The sequence below is a fragment of the Podarcis gaigeae genome (assembly GCF_964106915.1).
Source record: "Podarcis gaigeae genome assembly, chromosome: 14".
Lineage (NCBI taxonomy): Eukaryota > Metazoa > Chordata > Lepidosauria > Squamata > Lacertidae > Podarcis > Podarcis gaigeae.
The window spans coordinates 14,095,789-14,113,198 of NC_139690.1; the positions used below are offsets into that span (position 1 = coordinate 14,095,789).

General features: G+C 43.5%; 1 protein-coding gene across 2 annotated transcripts in view; it reads right to left on the reverse strand.

The window, feature by feature from the left end:
* The window catches only part of LOC310831635 (NAD(P) transhydrogenase, mitochondrial-like), a 69,090-nt gene extending 52,278 nt beyond the window's left edge, over positions 1-16,812 (reverse strand). The window contains exons 1-2 of one of the 2 annotated variants that reach the window (XM_083712543.1): positions 16,464-16,812; positions 13,006-13,196 (exon numbers count right to left, since the gene is read on the reverse strand). In XM_083712543.1, coding sequence (XP_083568669.1) covers positions 13,006-13,144 — 139 coding nt within the window. In that variant the 5' untranslated portion in view covers positions 13,145-13,196; positions 16,464-16,812. Of the gene's footprint in view, positions 1-13,005; positions 13,201-16,463 lie in introns of those variants that run through there. The other variant, XM_083712544.1, reaches the window with a different exon arrangement.
* Positions 16,813-17,410: the final 598 nt, after the last annotated feature.

Consider the following 17,410-nt stretch of genomic DNA (forward strand, 5'->3'; position numbering starts at 1 on the left):
TCAGGGTCCTGAGTTGTTCATGGATTCAAAGGTTGAAACCAGCACTTTGCACTGAGCCAGAAGCTAACTAGAAGGCAATCCAGATGTTTCAAAAGATATGACCATTTCATACAACAGTTAAACGATGGAATCCAGTACCACAATATGAAGTAGTGCCCACTCACGTAGATGTTCCTCCAATTCGTGGAGGATAAGGCTATCAATGATTGCTGCTTACGATGGCTTTGTGTTTCTTCAAGTATCAGAAACACTAAGTCTCTGAATACCAGCTGTAGGGAAGCACAAGTGAGAGGAATGCTATTGTGACCATGTTCTGCTTGTGGCCTTCATGTCGGCATTGTCACAGCTTAAAATTGGCTGCTGTTTCTTTACTACAAAAGGAACTGAGTTAGCATGAGTCAGTGACCTACAATGAATCGGCAAAGCCTGCTTGACTCTTGCAACCTTTCACCTACATATATCTGTATATATAGAGTGGTCATTGATTTTGTTTGTGGTGGGTTGGTTGGATGGTCGAAAGCTGGTTGCGTTTGATATGTAGTCAGTCAGTCAGTCAGTTTTATTGCACGTAGGCAAAGGCTGCCGCAACGTACACGGAATCATTCAACAATTAAAAGAAAATATACTGGATTAATACAAAAAACTTAAAACATTTATATTATCAAGACATCACCTACTCTAAACGGAGCTATAAAAGTACCTTAATATACAAGTTAAGACATTAAACAATAAAATTTAAAAGCTAAAATTATCACATGGCCACTGATAGATTAAAAAATTATGTTAATTAATACAATGTGCAATTATATCCGGAGTTTGGTGATAAAGATAGAATATAGCTTGATGTAGATAGGGTCAAATAAATTCATCTCCTTTACAGTTGGTGGCTACCTTGGCTATATAATTTACTCTAATTTTCCTAGAGGCAGTTGCAAAGAGGTCACATACTTATCTGTGTCTGCGAGGAGATATAAAATCATGTCAGAGGGGTTCTGGCCAGGGGATCTTGTCATTATAAGTGCTAAAAATCTTTCTCTTGCTTCATTATATAAGGGGCAGCGCAATATATAATGCAGGACATCCCCTAATGCAAACACGTTCGTTTGTTGGTATGCCTCTGTGTCTCCCATCACTATAAGCAGAGTTTATAGAAGACTATCTTAAGAATAAAAGCAGCATTCTGCAAAGTACTGTACTCTTTCTCAAGGACCCTTTGTGCCAACTGGGGTCTGAGGACCAGGCAAAGGAGACAAAGGAGGTCAGAACCTTTTCAAAAACTGACAGGCATCTTGTTAGTCATTCAGAGAATGCTGGAATAGACAGGCCTTTGTTCTGATCCATCACTTCTTATGTCCATACTCATGCCCCCTAGAGAAGAGGGAAATTGTGATACCTCTACACAATTTCAAGGGGGGAAAGTTTTGTTTAGTGAGAAGCAGCTGTCTGTCTTACTGTCGCTCTCATATGCACTAGTGAAATGTTACAGTTTTTCCCAGACACAATCGTTTATCTTCTCATCTGTTCCAGATTTCTTACAGCATCTTTCCTTCCCATGCCAGGAAAACAGTTTCAGGTGGGGACAAATGTGGATGGACAGACAAATTTGCAGAAAGCTAGGACACTTACGTTTGAAATAAAAGGAAAACCGTGGTTCTAGGTTTTTATTTACTGTAACAAGCCCTGCTCATTTCTCTGTTCTCTCTAGCATACTAGGAAGAAAAAGCTAGAAAAATATCTTCCCCCTCCATTTCCTATTGCTTTCAGTAACTGCTTATTGTCCCAGTTATAGTGAAAAAACCAAGTGGATCTGCGCCTCTTCCTCCAAAGCTTTACTAATATTGAGTGGCCGACTCTGTAAGACCTCACTCACAATGAGCCCTCTTTACTCACACCAAACATTTCCACCGATTGCCGTCCATGGGGGTTACATGCATATGGTGGGGTCGGGTGTGTTTGGTTAGTGACACAGAGCCACCGCCAAATGAGACATTCCATCGCTGAAAGTTTTTGCAGTGCTCAGTTCCACAGCCAACCCACACAGTCACACGAACACTCTGGTGGATGCCAAAAGAATAACAAATTAAAGTTTAGTTTATAAAAGGCTTGGCTGGGATGCTGCTTACACAAGTTTTCATGCTGTTTATTCCGAGCGGGGAAAAGGTGTGGGAGAGGAGGCCACAAGGAATGACGAGACAACTTTAACTCTACAAGTCTTGGATTCAGACTCCTTGGCGGGGTGGGGGTGGGGGATAAATAAATAAATAAATAAATAAATAAATAAAAAGACGGTGGTGTCAAGAAGAGTTTTCCACACCCTCACCCCCTGGTTTCAGTTAACTGCAATTATTTGTAATGGTTGTCTGCAAAGAAGCGTTGGGAGTTTGCAGACAGCCACACCCAACCTTACCCTCCAACATTCCTCCAATGAAAACAGGGACGTCCTGGTCTATTGTTGCTGTTGTTGTTGTTGTTGATGATGATGATGTTACCCCACCCATCTAATTAGGCTGCCCCAGACACTCTGAGCAGCTTCCAATTTACATAGAAATATAATACAACATTAAATATTTTTAAAACTTCCCGATACAGGGCTGCCTGCAGATATCCTCAAAAAGTTGTATAGTTACTTATCAGGGGGTCGCATAACTCCATACCCTCCAACATTTCTCCAGCGAAAATAGGGATGTCCTAAGGGGAAGTGGGACATTCCGGGATCCTATCAGAAACTGGGACAGCTTCTGAAAATCCAGGACCGTCTCTGGAAAATAGGGGCACTTGGAGGGTCTGCGCGACATGCAGGTTGAAGATGGAAACATAACACCAGGGGCAGGGTTTAAAGATTAAATACAGCAACAGCCTACCTTTTGAGTAACATAATAACAGCAGCAGCAGCAGCAGCAACAACAACAACAACAATGTTATTTATTACTCACCAGTGTAAATTTAATTACAATCACAAGAATAGAGTGGGTCCTAAAAATATGGACCTCAAGTGTCAAAGGCCAAGATATGGAGGCTCTTCTTCAACATACCACAAAAACTTTATTATGAAGGGGCCAGATGCGCCTCTGTGGGGAGGGATTTCCACATTTAGAGGCTGCTATAGAGAATGTTCTCTCCTGGGCCACCAAAGGAATTACCACAAGGGTAAGATCTTAACACCTGAGAGAATCTGTAAAATATCTGGGGCTAAGTCATTTAGGGCTTAGTGTCAAAATTGTATATTGATACCAGTCACTATTAGCTAAATTGCAGGAAAACAGAATAGGGAGTTTCAGATGCAAATTCATTCGCTAGCCGTAGCATGTTTAAGGATATTTTCAGACCCACTGAAGCTCACTTAAACCCTCAAGAAACACAGCTGTGAACAGCCATTACCAAAGGATGGTTTCCTTGCTAGTTCCCACCTTAGAACTATTTTTCATTATTTATTGAAAACATGCTCTTTGTCTATCAAGACCAAAGTAGGGTGCATAAATATAACAAACAGCCCCTACAGTCCAAAAAACACCATCCAGCCATAAAACACATAATAAAAATGCAGCAAAACAGAATTAAAGCAGTTAAGATAACAGGGCAAGCTGATGAAACAACAGCTTAAAAGTCTTTAAACACCAAGGTAAGCAGGTATGTTTGGATCTTGCATCAAAATGATGGCAATACCAGCACAGGTCATAAATCTAAGGGGAAGGGATTCTTCAAATGAGGTGCCACTGTGGAGAAGTCTGTTTTGAGTGTCCCTCTTCTTATGGAATGCTTTCCTCAGCAGGGTTCACTTGGCGCCATCTTCATCTATTTTTAGGTGCCTGGCAAAAAATTTCTTTTTTTTTACTTGGACCTTTAATTTGAAGGGTTTTAAATACTAATAGCCTCTTTTAGTGGGGCAGGATCTGTAAGACCTATTTTTTATTTGTATAGATGAGGGCTTTTTAAAAAAGTTTTTACTGGTTTTGTATTGAGATTTAGTGTGTACATTGTGTTTGTATGTCGCTTTGGGTCATTTTCACAAAGAAAGCAACCAAATAATAATAAGAAGAATCAGGGCTTTTTTAAACAGCTGGAACTCATCAGAACTCAGTTCCAGCACATCTGGAACTCAGTTCCGCAATTGGTGGGTGATGATAATAATAATAATAATAATAATAATAATAATAATAATAATAATAATAATAATAATAATTTATTTATTATTTATACGCCGCCCATCTGGCTGGGCTTCCCCAGCCATTCTGGGTGGCTTCCACCAAATATTAAAATACACTAATGCATCAAACATTAAAAACTTCCCTAAACAGGGTTGCCTTCAGATGTCTTCGAAAAGTCAGATAGTTGTTTATTTCCTTGACATCTGATGGGGAGGGCGTTCCACAGAGTGGGCGCCACTACTGAGAAGGCCCTCTCCCTGGTTCCCTGTAACCTCACTTCTTGAAGTGAGGGAACCGCCAGAAGGCCCTCGGACATCAGTGTCCGGGTAGAATGATGGGGGAGGAGACGCTCCTTCAGAAATCCTGGACTGAGGCCATATAGGGCTTTAAAGGTCTTTCTAAGAGAACATTGCCTTTCTAACAGAACAAGGGAGGCATTCATGGTGAGTTCCAGCACCTCTTTTTCTAGAAAAATAGCACTGATGATGATGTTGGCAGCTCCGTAAGGTATAAACTATAGTTCTCAGGAATATTTAGGGGAAGCAATATGCTTTAAATGCATGATGCGCATTAAGCCCTAGTAAAAAATCAACTCTCAGAGCTTTGGCATATCAACCTCTGCTCTATCACCTCCCCTTACCAACCTGTTTATATTCTTACAACTTTCTCCTTTCTCTGTATAATTACGATGTCAGTGTGACATTTGGGGCAACATTTCCCGCAAGTCTGAAAACAGTTAGTGTATACATAGTGTTGTCCAATATTTCTCCACTACAAAGCCATCACTGCACATTTCCAAACCCTCTTCTTAGTCATTAAACTCTTGTTTTAAATTGACTTTTGCTTTGCTTACTTTATCTCATTGGGAAATCATGTTCTGGAACGTGCTAAAATAAAGCTAAACTACTGTTCTTGTAAGCATAAACTAAAGAACATTTCTAATGCCATTGTTTCTTTATGGTTATCTTTACCCGATTGTAGCAAGTAAATTGCAGGATGAAGCCGAAAGCCAAAGGAAAGGCTATGGTTAAAGCTCTGCACTCTCTATATATTTGAAGCACATGGCTTCACCCAAAGAATCCTGGGATCCTGTATACAATAAAAAACCAAACAGAAACATTAAAATCGGAAATAATCAACTAACTTTCACAGATATATTTTTTCTTAATTTCTGGCACGAGCTTCATGGTATAGAAGGCGTTCAGCAGACATGTCTCCTACTTCTGCTGCAACCAGCTCCCCTCTCCCCTGGTCTTCCAGGACCAGGAGAGGTATGAAGCAAAAGGAGCAAAGACAGGCACACTGGCATAGTCTCAGATTGATTGGGAAGGACTTGGGAGAGACTTAGGCAGCTGTGGGCAGGCAGGGACCTTTAGCCTCCACAACTGCCTCACAGGTGTAAGACCTACCCAGGAGAGATGCTGGACTCAGTAGGCCTGGCACTTGTGAGTAGACTTTGTTTCTTCTAATAAAGAGCTAACTTCCCTTCATCGTCGTTTAGTCGTGCCTGACTCTTCGTGACCCCATGGACCAGAGCACGCCAGGCACTCCTGCCTTCCACTGCCTCCATCAGTTTGGTCAAACTCATGCTGGTAGCTTTGAGAACACTATCCAACCATCTCGTCCTCTGCCGCCCCCTTCTCCTTGTGCCCTCCATCTTTCCCAACATCAGGGTCTTTTCCAGGGAGTCTTCTCTTCTCATGAAGTAGCCAAAGTATTGGAGCCTCAGCTTCACTATCTGTCCTTCCAGTGAGCACTCAGGGCTTATTTCCTTCAGAATGGATAGGTTTGATCTTCTTGCAGTCCATGGGACTCTCAAGAGTCTCCTCCACCATCATTCAAAAGCATCAGTTCTTTGGCGATCAGCCTTCTTTATGGTCCAACTCTCACTTCCATACATCACTACTGGGAAAACCATAGCTTTTACAATACGGACCTTTGTTGGCAAAGTGATGTCTCTGCTTTTTAAGATGCTGTTTAGGTTTGTCATTGCTTTTCTCCCAAGAAGCAGGCGTATTTTAATTTCGTGGCTACTGTCACCAACTTCCCTTACTCCGTGTGATTTATTGCTGGCTGGCTCCTAACAGACCCCTTCATTCTTTCATTACCATAACCCCACTTGAATGAAGTTATGCTGAATAAGCTTTGTGGCCAAGCAGGACTTTGAACATGGGTCTAAGTCCGACATCTCCAGCACACAGGCCCTCTGGTGTGAAAAACAAGCAAATAGAGTGCAGTCCTAAATTGGACCTAGGAGACCCCCTACAATGAAGAAAAGAATCCTTAAAACACTACCTTGATAACATTATTTTGTTTCACTTTCCCTAGAAGCAAACTGATTTCTTTTGAGACGCAAATATAATTTGAAAAATCTGCAGGCACGCCCTTGGGTCCGACCTTGAAAGGTAATGGCTTCCAGCTCTTGACACAAGATATGTAAACTGGATGCTAATAAGAAACAGAGAAGAGTGAATAATCTCTGTAAAAAAGCAATAATCTCTGTAGCAGGGCTACAGGTGAAGAACAATCACTGGACCTTAAAGAAAGGCTCCTTGCAATATTATACGAGCTACCTGAATTGGCAGACAAGCAACTGTGGATTTCTGGCCAAGTGTAGGATAATAATAATTATATATATATATGTCATAAGCAAGAACCACAGCAAACAAAGTTGCGAGGGGGAATTTCGATTTAGTATGCATTTAAAAACTTTCTGATGCAATATGCAATATTCAAACCCAAACATAAATATCCTTCAAAAGTCGCACTTCTGCGGATTTAGTGATGCATTTCTTTAGGTAAGCATGTTTACAAAAATGCATATTTTAGGGGAAAGTGTGCATAAAAATGAAGATATTGGTGAAAACAGTTACCCATTACTACAGTCAGGAAGTACAGTGGTACCTCGGGTTAAGTACTTAATTCGTTCCGGAGGTCCGTACTTAACCTGAAACTGTTCTTAACCTGAAGGACCACTTTAGCTAATGGGACCTCCTGCTGCCGCTGCACTGCCGGAGCATGATTTCTGTTCTCATCCTGAAGCAAAGTTCTTAACCTGAAGCGTTATTTCTGGGTTAGCGGAGTCTGTAACCTGAAGCGTATGTAACCTGAAGTGTATGTAACCTGAGGTACCACTGTATTAGGGGAAGTTGCTTGCAAAAATGTTTACATTAAGGTTTTTTTAAAAAAATATGTTTCACAAATCACTGCAAAATGTGTAGAATTGAATTTAAGATGGGGAAAACCGTAAATGACAGATCTTTCCATCCCTGGCATGAGGGAGGAATGAACTGTGAGGCTGAGCTACATCAACTGGCCAAAGACTTGGACCTCTCTGTATGCAATAAGTGCAAAATGTCGTGAGATTTTTGGCTAAGGATAACTTCAGGAAAAGGAAAGCCATTCTTCAAGCAGTTAGTGGATGGTACTTAACTGTATGCAGTATAGGAAATGCAAAGTGACAGGATCCAAAATAATATTGGCGTTACTATCAATGCTATTGATCTAATTGTGCTGGAAGGCCAGGATGTTGCAAAATTTTCATGTTGCAGAGACCCTTTTATCAAACCGACATACCTTCCAACATTTCACAGAGACAATCGTTTTTTTAAAGACGAGCAAGTACTTAGCTCTAAAGCTTGCAAAATATACACCTGAAAGTACGTAAGCAAGGTCTGCTGAAATCTCAGAAGTCAGAATAGGGGCAGATGAACAATGACTGGAAGAAGAGATTTCGATGCCCTGAAAACTGGAAAAAGTGATGCAAACTGGGAAAAATTGCATAGTAAATGATGCACACTCAAAAGAGAAATCATGCAAATTTGCCTAATTTTACACTGGTCGCAGAATTCAGCTCTTCTTGGATGTTTAAGGTTTTTTTAAAAATAAAAAAATCCTAGCGAATACACAGCTTTCACCATAAGAAACAAATATGCCTACTTTTCTACACATCCTGCCCCACACTGAACAGATGAGAGGCCCTCTCTTCCTTCTATAGAAAAAAACACCATTCACATGAGGTTGGTGGATCAGTTGGCAGCAGAACACTCAGAGCACGGCTTTTCAGTAAACCTTATGAATTCTTCCTTTGATGTAAACCTTGGCAATGACTCTCGTGTATGTTTCATTGCACATCATACCATCTGAACAAGATCCAGGGCTGATAACCTGTACAATGTCCAGAGGCGGCTGACTGCTGGCTTCTTTCCTTGCCGATTCAGTTTTATAATGCTAAAAGCAGGGCTTTTTTTTTCATCTGGAACTTGCTGGAACTCAGTTCCGGCACCTCTCTGGTAGCCGCTGTTGTCATTATAAGAGAACAAGGGAGGTGAGTCCCGGCACCTCTTTTTCTAGAAAAATAGTGATTATACCCCAAGTTTTTTGTAACATATCTATTATTTATTTATAAAACTATGCTAAGTAACTTTAAATATACAGTGGAATCTTGGTTGTCTGACACTTTAGAAGCCGAACAATTCGGAACCCAAACGCTGACAATCTGGAAGTGAATGCTTCTGTTTTTGAATGATTTTCAGAAGTCAAACAGCTTCCATGGCACGTTTTTACATTTTCACCGTTCACTTTGCTGACAGCTCTTTTATTCTCGGTTTTCGAACATTTGTGAAGTCGAAGGGACTTGCGGAACAGATTATGTTCGAAAACCGAGGTTCCACTGTATCTATTCCATTGATACCAATTATACTGTTTCGGTGAGAATATGGTCCAGAAGCTCATTCAATGTAAAGGGCTACAGATAATCGGCAGATTTTGAACACATAACAGTTTTACAGATAGCAAGTCTCTAATATCCAGTCAACAATGTCCTAACATTGTTTAGAAGCTACCGGAAGGGGCAGGGGTTCACTGCCAACACTGCCAACAGTGCTTCAGTGACTCTAGTATAAAAAATGAAAACATGGTTGAGCTCTCTGGATTCAGAAATATTGTGGGAGAATTTTGCTGTTCAGTACTATGGACTTATCTAGATTAGAGTACTATGGACTTATCTAGATTAGAGAGGTAAGAATGCATTCGTTTCCATTCCACATTGCACACATCATGTGCAACACTGTTTCTGTTCTGCTACAGTTGGGATTCTGCCAAAAACTACATTATTCATTTTGCTCTGCGCTGTGGTGAAATTACAATGCCACTGTGTTATTCTATCCCATTAACTTAAATGCAACGGAAACACAATGCAAACTGCAGGGAAGCATAATGACCGCTCCCCGCATAAAACGGGGGGCGCCCTTTGCGTAGACGCGCACAGCCCCTGAATCAGGAGCGGCTCCATCAGCATAGGCTTGGCTTCACCTTCGCTCAGGTGGGATACCTGGAGGTCTCCGCCTACCCCAGTCAGTTGTCCTATCCCATCTGGGGGAAGCGTTGCCAAGGAGATCAAGCCAGGTAGGGGAGGGATTACCTGCCCACACAATATAGGGAGGATCTTACCTGGGAATCCTCACTTGGCTCCAGAGGTTCTCCCACCCTACCCACCCTCAGTTAATGCCTTATTTTGCAGGTTAACGTTTCTTCACAGGTTTTGCAGGTTAACTTTTCTTCACAGGTATGCGGGCGCTGCTACGTCAAGGTCGCTGTTAAAGGGCCGGAAAGGAATTTCCCTGCATTGGCAGGTTTCGCCTTTTCCGTAGCAAAACGTCACAACTTTGGTGGTATCAGGCCTTGGGCGGAATCCTTTAGTCCATCTTCCTCTTTGCAGGGGTGATACCAGGGTTCCCTGTTAAGGGGGTTTCTGAAGGGAGGCTTTGACCGTACGCTGAAAGGTCTTCATTGCTCTCCCCTGCGGCGGCAGCGTAACGGGGGCGGCTATCTCTGCTTGAACATATGTTCTCCAGAGCCGGCCCATCCCCCACACAAACACTGGATAACCCTGATGCTCCCTAGGTCCTGGGACTGGGGAGGGAGAACGCCCAATGCCTGAGCCAAGGTCTACGCACATTTGAAATTTAATAAAGTTGTGGCCAATTTAATCCCATAGCATGTTGTCTTGAGTCGTTATTTCACATGACGGGGGGACTGCTCGGGATCTGGGGACTCCGCCTGTCCACGCAATCAATTACATATTGTTTGCGGACTGAAAGCAACAACAGGGAATACGAATTGTATTCGCTGGATTGATTTCCATTCTCAACATGGGGCGAATAAGTGAACATTGGCAATTTCTGCTCCCATTTCTGTTTTCCTCAGAATTCCCTGACATCCCTAATGCACACATTGTTGGACTACAACTCCCATCATTCCTGACCATACTGCTTGGGACTGATGAGTCCAGCAACATCTGGAGAGTTCCCCCAGGATACAGAATGAGGGATACATACTGGTAATAAAAAAATGCTTAAATTTAATATTGGCACTCAGAAAGCAGGTTAGTCTTATAAATAGTGCAACTGTCATAATCTATTAATCACTATTGACCATTGAACTCCATGAAGACTTTCCCCCCTCATTTCTAAAGGATGAGAGTTCCATTCTTAGCCATTAATCAATATCCTCCCTGTCAGAAACCAAATGCCTTATCTGCCATTGCAGAACTGTTTTCATCTGTTTTCTTTTTTTAATTATGACTACCAAGCAATGGGACGCAGGTGGCGCTGTGGGTTAAAGCCTCAGCGCCTAGGACTTGCCGATCGAAAGGTCGGCAGTTCGAATCCCTGCGGCGGAGTGCGCTCCCGCTGCTCGGTCCCAGCGCCTGCCAACCTAGCAGTTCGAAAGCACCTCCAGGTGCAAGTAGATAAATAGGGACCGCTTACCAGCGGGAAGGTAAACGGCGTTTCCGTGTGCGGCTCTGGCTCGCCAGAGCAGCGATGTCACGCTGGCCACGTGACCCGGAAGTGTCTCCGGACAGCGCTGGCCCCTGGCCTCTTAAGTGAGATGGGCGCACAACCCCAGAGTCTGTCAAGACTGGCCTGTACGGGCAGGGGTACCTTTACCTTTACCTTACCAAGCAAGTAACCACGACCAATAACACAACTTAGGAAGCTATTTGAAGAATGTGGAGTTCAGAAACTAACCTGATGATTATGTTGCAAAGAAACCCAACTCAGATTACACTGGAGAACTGTTAAATGTCATGTGTCTTTGAACAAAGTTTGGCTGAATCACGGAGTAATGTTACTGAAACCCTGATGACTGAGCTGTACGTTCTATCCTACATTCCCCAATAAATAATAGGGGGGAAATGCCAGTTGCCTCTCTAATAGCACAGCATGTAATGCAGCTCTTTTTGAACTTTTAAGACCCAGGACCTGCCTTCAACATGCATTTGAGGATCCATTTCTCGCTTTTTAAACCATATTTTTTTGTGGAGTAGTAGTGCTGGTGTTGTGACCCACCATAGATCAGGCCGCAACCCAGCAGTCAGTCCTGACCTGCCTGCCGAAGACCAATTATTTAATGCATGTTTTGTTTGTGAGGTACAACACAGTGGCTTTGTGTTCTGGGCTTTAGGCCCCAGTTCCACCTTGTTTCTTGAGGAAGTTGCTTGTTCTTTGTAACTAGCTAACAGCAGCCATTTCATAACTAGCCATGGCCCCATGACGGCCATTTTGTGTTGGTGCTACAAAAGTTTTCAGATTTCCAAATGAGCCCCCCAAAGGTTAGCAACTCATACTTTATCCTGTCCTCAAAGGATCCATTATATCATCCCCTTCTGAATTTTCCAGACATCTCCTTCAGGTTAAAGGCAGTCCTTTCACAAGATAGTACAGACTTGACCTATTTGCCTAGGAAATATTGCTTGTGGTTGGCATTTTGTAGAGGCCATGTTCCCCTCCCAGAGGGAGACCCGAAAAACATGGAGGATGAAAGCTGAAGCTGGATTAAACCCCAGCTGGGCAAATGGACTGAGGTTGTTTCATCTGTGTCAGTTTCAAACTCCTTGAGAAGAGAAGAGACAACCAGGCTTAAAGATTGTAGGGGATAGTGGAGGCTAGCACCTTAGGGCTAATGGGTAAAGGACCCCTGGACAGCTAAGTCCAGTCAAAGGTGACTATGGTGTTGCGGCACTCATCTCGCTTTTCAGGCCAAGGGAGCCGGCATTGGTCCACAGACAGCTTTCTGAGTCATGTGGCCAGCAGGACTAAACAGCTTCTGGCGCAACGGATCACCATGACAGAAGCAGGGACACAGGTGGTGCTGTGGTCTAAACCACTGAGCCTCTTGGGCTTGCTGATCAAAAGGTCAGCGGTTTGAATCCCCACGACGGAGTGAGCTCCCATTGCTCTGTCCCAGCTCCTGCCAACCTAGCAGTTCGAAAACACGCCAGTGCAAGTAGATAAATAGGAACCGCTGTGTGACGGAAGCCAGAGCGCATGGAAATGCCGTTTGCCTATGTCAACTTTTGTGCCTTCCATGTTCCCCAGGCACTCTGCGGCTGCTTCCAGCAAAATATGAAAAATAATAAAATGTCAGGCAATAAAAACTTTTCCTGAACAGGGCTGCCTTCAGATGTTTTCTAAAAGTTGTGTAATTCTTTATCTCTTTGACATCTGATGGGAGGGCGTTCCACAGGGCAGATGCCACTGCCAAGAAGGCCCTCTGCCTGGTTTTCTGTAACTTTACTTCTTGCAGTGAGGGAACTGCCAGAAGGCTTCAGAAGTGGATCTCAGTGTCTGGGCTAAAACCCACTAGTGAATGTTGAATGTTATATCAGGCCCTCAACTGAAGAATTTTCCAGTGCTTTTCATGGTCCCTGTCAGTAGACTGTGTGATGCTATCAGTTTTGGAAATATGGCAATATTTTTCATTATAGATGCCATCGAAGAAAGAAGAAAAAGAGGCTTTCGTTTTCATATTATCAGTATGAGAAAAGTGTTTTTGGCCACTCAAGGACACACTGTACCTTTTGCCGACTGGTCACTCCATAAAGTAGGGAAAGTTTTGAAAGAGCGTTGTCCAGTTGATGGCTGGAACGTCCTTGTGTTTAATGTCAGCAGGAAGGGCAATGAAGAGTTGCTAGCACATCGCACCAAGCCTGCCATCTTGGCAGTTCCAGAAACAAAGCCCTCTGCGCTTGATGTTGGTCCAGTTGCCCTGCAGGTATACAAGTTTTTAATTACCTTGCACTTAGTTCATGCTATCCCTCAGTGAGGCAGAACCGCAAAGTCGCAAATGCTTGAAAGTCATTCTGGAAATATGTGTATCTGTGAAATTATCAGCTGCTAAGCCAGATTTTTTGATTCTAAAAGCAGAGGCTACAGACATGTTGGCAAGCCCAGGAACCTGACATATAATCAATTTACCTCAAATGTCTACTAGGCTGGGGAAAGATACCCAGGAGGTTCCTACAGCAATTTGCCTGAAAGAGGCAATTAATGCAAAACTACAAGCTAGCAAGTTTCATAGACTCTTCCAGGCCATAGATGCAGCCTGAATTGAGAGATATTCCTAATTACAAACAAATTGGGCACATGGATTACAGTTAAACAGGCCATGATTTAAATTTTAAAGGTCAGCAAAGTTATTGGATTTTCTTTAGGCTAGCAAAATGTGGAAACTCTTACAGAATAAAACCCTAGTATACAAAAGGAATTATCCGATCATACCAAACAAGAGTTTTGTGGTTTATTCTTTCCACTCTTTGCCTGTGCTTTGGACAAATGTCTTAATTCTCAAGCAGATACATGAGTGAAATGAACCTGTGAGTTCCCGTGAAGAGAAATTATTTTTAATAGAAACTTAAACTGTACCAATGTCACAGAAACAGATTACACACAGAGACACATGTTCATCCTCTGGACAATGACATTTATACAGAGGCCATTTTCAGCTGCTGTGAAGAACCTCCATTTTATTTCTCAGGATCTGTCAGGGGGGAAGACACACGCCAGGTGTAGGCCTTTACAACAGAAACGTGTGATTCAAAGAGGTCAGCAAACTTTGCCGAAGAACAGTTGAGCTGGGCAAGGAGCCAGATCTGACAAACTGAAGATCATGCTAGCCTTACATAAATTTTAGAGGAGTTTGTTTTGCTTCAGGTCAAAATGAAAATAAATTGTTGAAATGCCCACTCTGAAGCTCCCTTGCTCCTGTCCTTAATCTTAGATCCAAATTGATTTAGACACGAGATGCATGAACTTAATTATTGCGTGTTCCACAAGGCTCATTCAGGTTGTGTGGCAAGATGCTCTTCTGGCTAAATGTCTGGAAATTAGGGGTTGGGTTGGCTTTGAGTACAGAATTTAGCAATCTCTGAGAGCTTTTTTTTTGGGGGGGGGGGGAAGCACACCAGAAACATTTTCTCATGGTGTTTTCTGCGAGACCCTGCACATTGTGCAAAGGCTTTTTAAACTCATGTTTGTGTCACAGCTGACTCATAGGAAGCTTCGGAAGGAGACAAAAGCCAGGAATTGTGCTCAGGAGTCAAAGGACCAGACTGAAACTCATCTAGTAATGTAATAGAGGGGGAATGTGGGGAAGCACAGTTTTCAGAAGAGGAGGAATGACATCAGGCTAACTGACAAAAGCCACATCCACAGCATGCATTTAAAGTGCTGATAAGCCACTTTAAACAGTCATGGCTTGCCCTAAGAATTAAGGGAACTGTAGTTTGTTAAGGGTGCTGAAAGTTGTTAGTAGTCACCCCACACCCCACACCCCTCAAAGAGCTATAATTTGCAGAGTTCCCTTTGAAGGTAATGGTAAAGGTAAGTTCAGTCAAAAGGGACTATGGGGTTAAAACCGCTTCTGGCGCAAAGGAACACCCTTTACCTTCTCACTGCAGTGGTACCTATTTATCTACTTGTGCTGGTGTGCTTTCAAGAGCCAGTGTGGTATAGTGGTTAACTTAACCATCCAGGAGTCCTTTAGGAGTCCATCCAGGCGAGCCAGTGTGGAGTAGTTGTTAAGAGCGATAGACTCGTAATCTGGGGAACCGGGTTCGATTCCCTGCTCCTCCACATGAAGCTGCTGGGTGACCTTGGGCCAGTCTCTCAGCCCCACTCACATCACAGAGTGTTTATTGTGGGGGAGGAAGGGAAAGGAGAATGTTAGCCGCTTTGAGACTCCTTCAGGTAGTGATAAAGCGGGATATCAAATCCAAACTCTTCTTCAAACTGCTAGGTTGGCAGGAGCTGGGACAGAGCAACAGGAACTCATTCCATTGTGGGGATTCAAACTGCCAACCTTCGATCAGCAAGCCCAACAGGCTCAGTGGTTTACACCACTGCACCACCCATGTCCCTCCCTATGAAGAGGGATTGATTGTTAAACCACTCTGGGAATTGTAGCTCCATGAGGGGAGGAAGGAAAGTGACACCCAGATCAGGACCATATTGGAGACAGGGTTCCAAACTATATCTCACTCACACAGGCAACTTGTCAATTTTTTTAATTTTTTTTTTAAAAAAACGGCAGGTATAGGCACAGATACAAATATTATGTGCCGCCTAGTTTGACAAGTCATAAAACAAAAAATCCAGGTGGCTTACAAGCAAGTTGTATGTGATAATCATACAATTGTCCACACCTTATATACAGAGAGAGAATGTGGCCATGGACCTTTTAAGCACCTGAGAAGTATAGAGTAATGTTGCCAAGGTGCCTGAAATTCTGCATCGGGAAAGGTTGAATTCTAAAATAGCTGCAAATAAATTTCCTAATTCCTATTAAATTACTACCATACACGTAACCCTAGGGAATTCAATGGGATTTACTCCCAGGTAAGGAGCACAAGATTGCAAGCTCAGATTGTTTCTGTTAATTATGAGGAACACCAAAAAACTAGGCTCACCTCTCACTAGAAATCCCATTCAGCTGGGTTTTGAAACTTCAAGAACATTGCCCATTAATGTTCACAACAAAAAGGGGTAGGAACTTGTTTTTTCCATAAGAAAGAAAGATGAAATTTCCAGGATGCTGAGCGCACCACACACAAACCTACTGAGAGATTGTCTTTCTGCAAGGCACTTCATTGCAAATACCTGCATATTTCAGAGGTGAGCCTTTTCCACGCATTACAATCAGGTCCCCAGGTCAAATTAAGCCCGGGTTTCACCTGTAAGGGCAAGAAGATTTTCTCTTCTTCAATTTCCCCTAGGTAAGAGATTTAGTTCAAAGCTGCTTTCGCTTTCCTCCAAAGTGGGGAAGGGATCTTGTGCTGCGTACTTTGAATGAGAGATGACTTTGGCCTTCGTCTTCCCTCTCTGCTGTGGCCTGCCAGCCTCCTGACCGCAAGGGCAGTGGGAATGAGCCAAGGGAGAAAATTCCTCTGTACGCTTAAGCCAAGGGGTTTCGGGCCTGTTAGAGGGACAGCTAAGGTGCATGGCACACAGGCTGAAGAAAAGCTAGCGAGAGACTAACCTGAAATTATTGGTGTCCTTAGAAGCTTGCTCTGTGCTTGTCCCCCATGGCACACAAAAGGGCAGCCCCGGGGGACTGCCTGTTTAGTGACCTTGCTTGCTGAGGAAGGGAGGGCATCTGTGTGTCTATAAATAGGTGCCATGTGACCCCCAAAGGCACATTCCACTTGGCACTGACGGCATGGAGACTCTCAGAGCAACACACACCAGGAGCATGCTGGAAGGCTGCCCACAGGACTTGTATTTCCAAGTCTCCTTGTCACGACCGGGAAGTTCAATCTGGGCAAAGTGGGCAGAGCACATGCCGTCAGTGCAGAAGGTCCCAGGTTCAATCCCTGGCATCTTCTGATTCCTGCTTTGCAGGGGGTTGGACTAGATATAATAATAATAATTTATTATTTATACCCCGCCCATCTGGCTGAGTTTCCCCAGCCGCTCTGGGCGGCTTCCAATCAAGTGTTAAAAACAATACAGCATTAAATATAAAAAACTTCCCTAAACAGGGCTGCCTTCAGATGTCTTTCAAAGAGAGGATAGCTGCTTATTTCCTTCACATCTGAAGGGAGGGCGTTCCACAGGGCGGGTGCCACTACTGAGAAGGCCCTGGTTCCCTGTAGCTTTGCTTCTCGCAATGAGGGAACCGCCAGAAGGCCCTCGGAGCTGGACCTCAGTGTCCGGGCTGAACGATGGGGGTGGAGACGCTCCTTCAGGTGTACTGGGCCGAGGCCGTTTAGGGCTTTAAAGGTCAACACCAACACTTTGAATTGTGCTCAGAAATGTACTGGGAGCCAATGCAGATCTCTCAGGACCAGTATTATGTGGTCCCGTCAGTCACCAGTCTAGCTGCAACCACTCCCAGTCACCAGTCTAGCTGCCGCATTCTGGATTATTTGCAGTTTCCAGGTCACCTTCAAAGGTAGCCTCACACATTGTAGTAGTCCAAGTGGA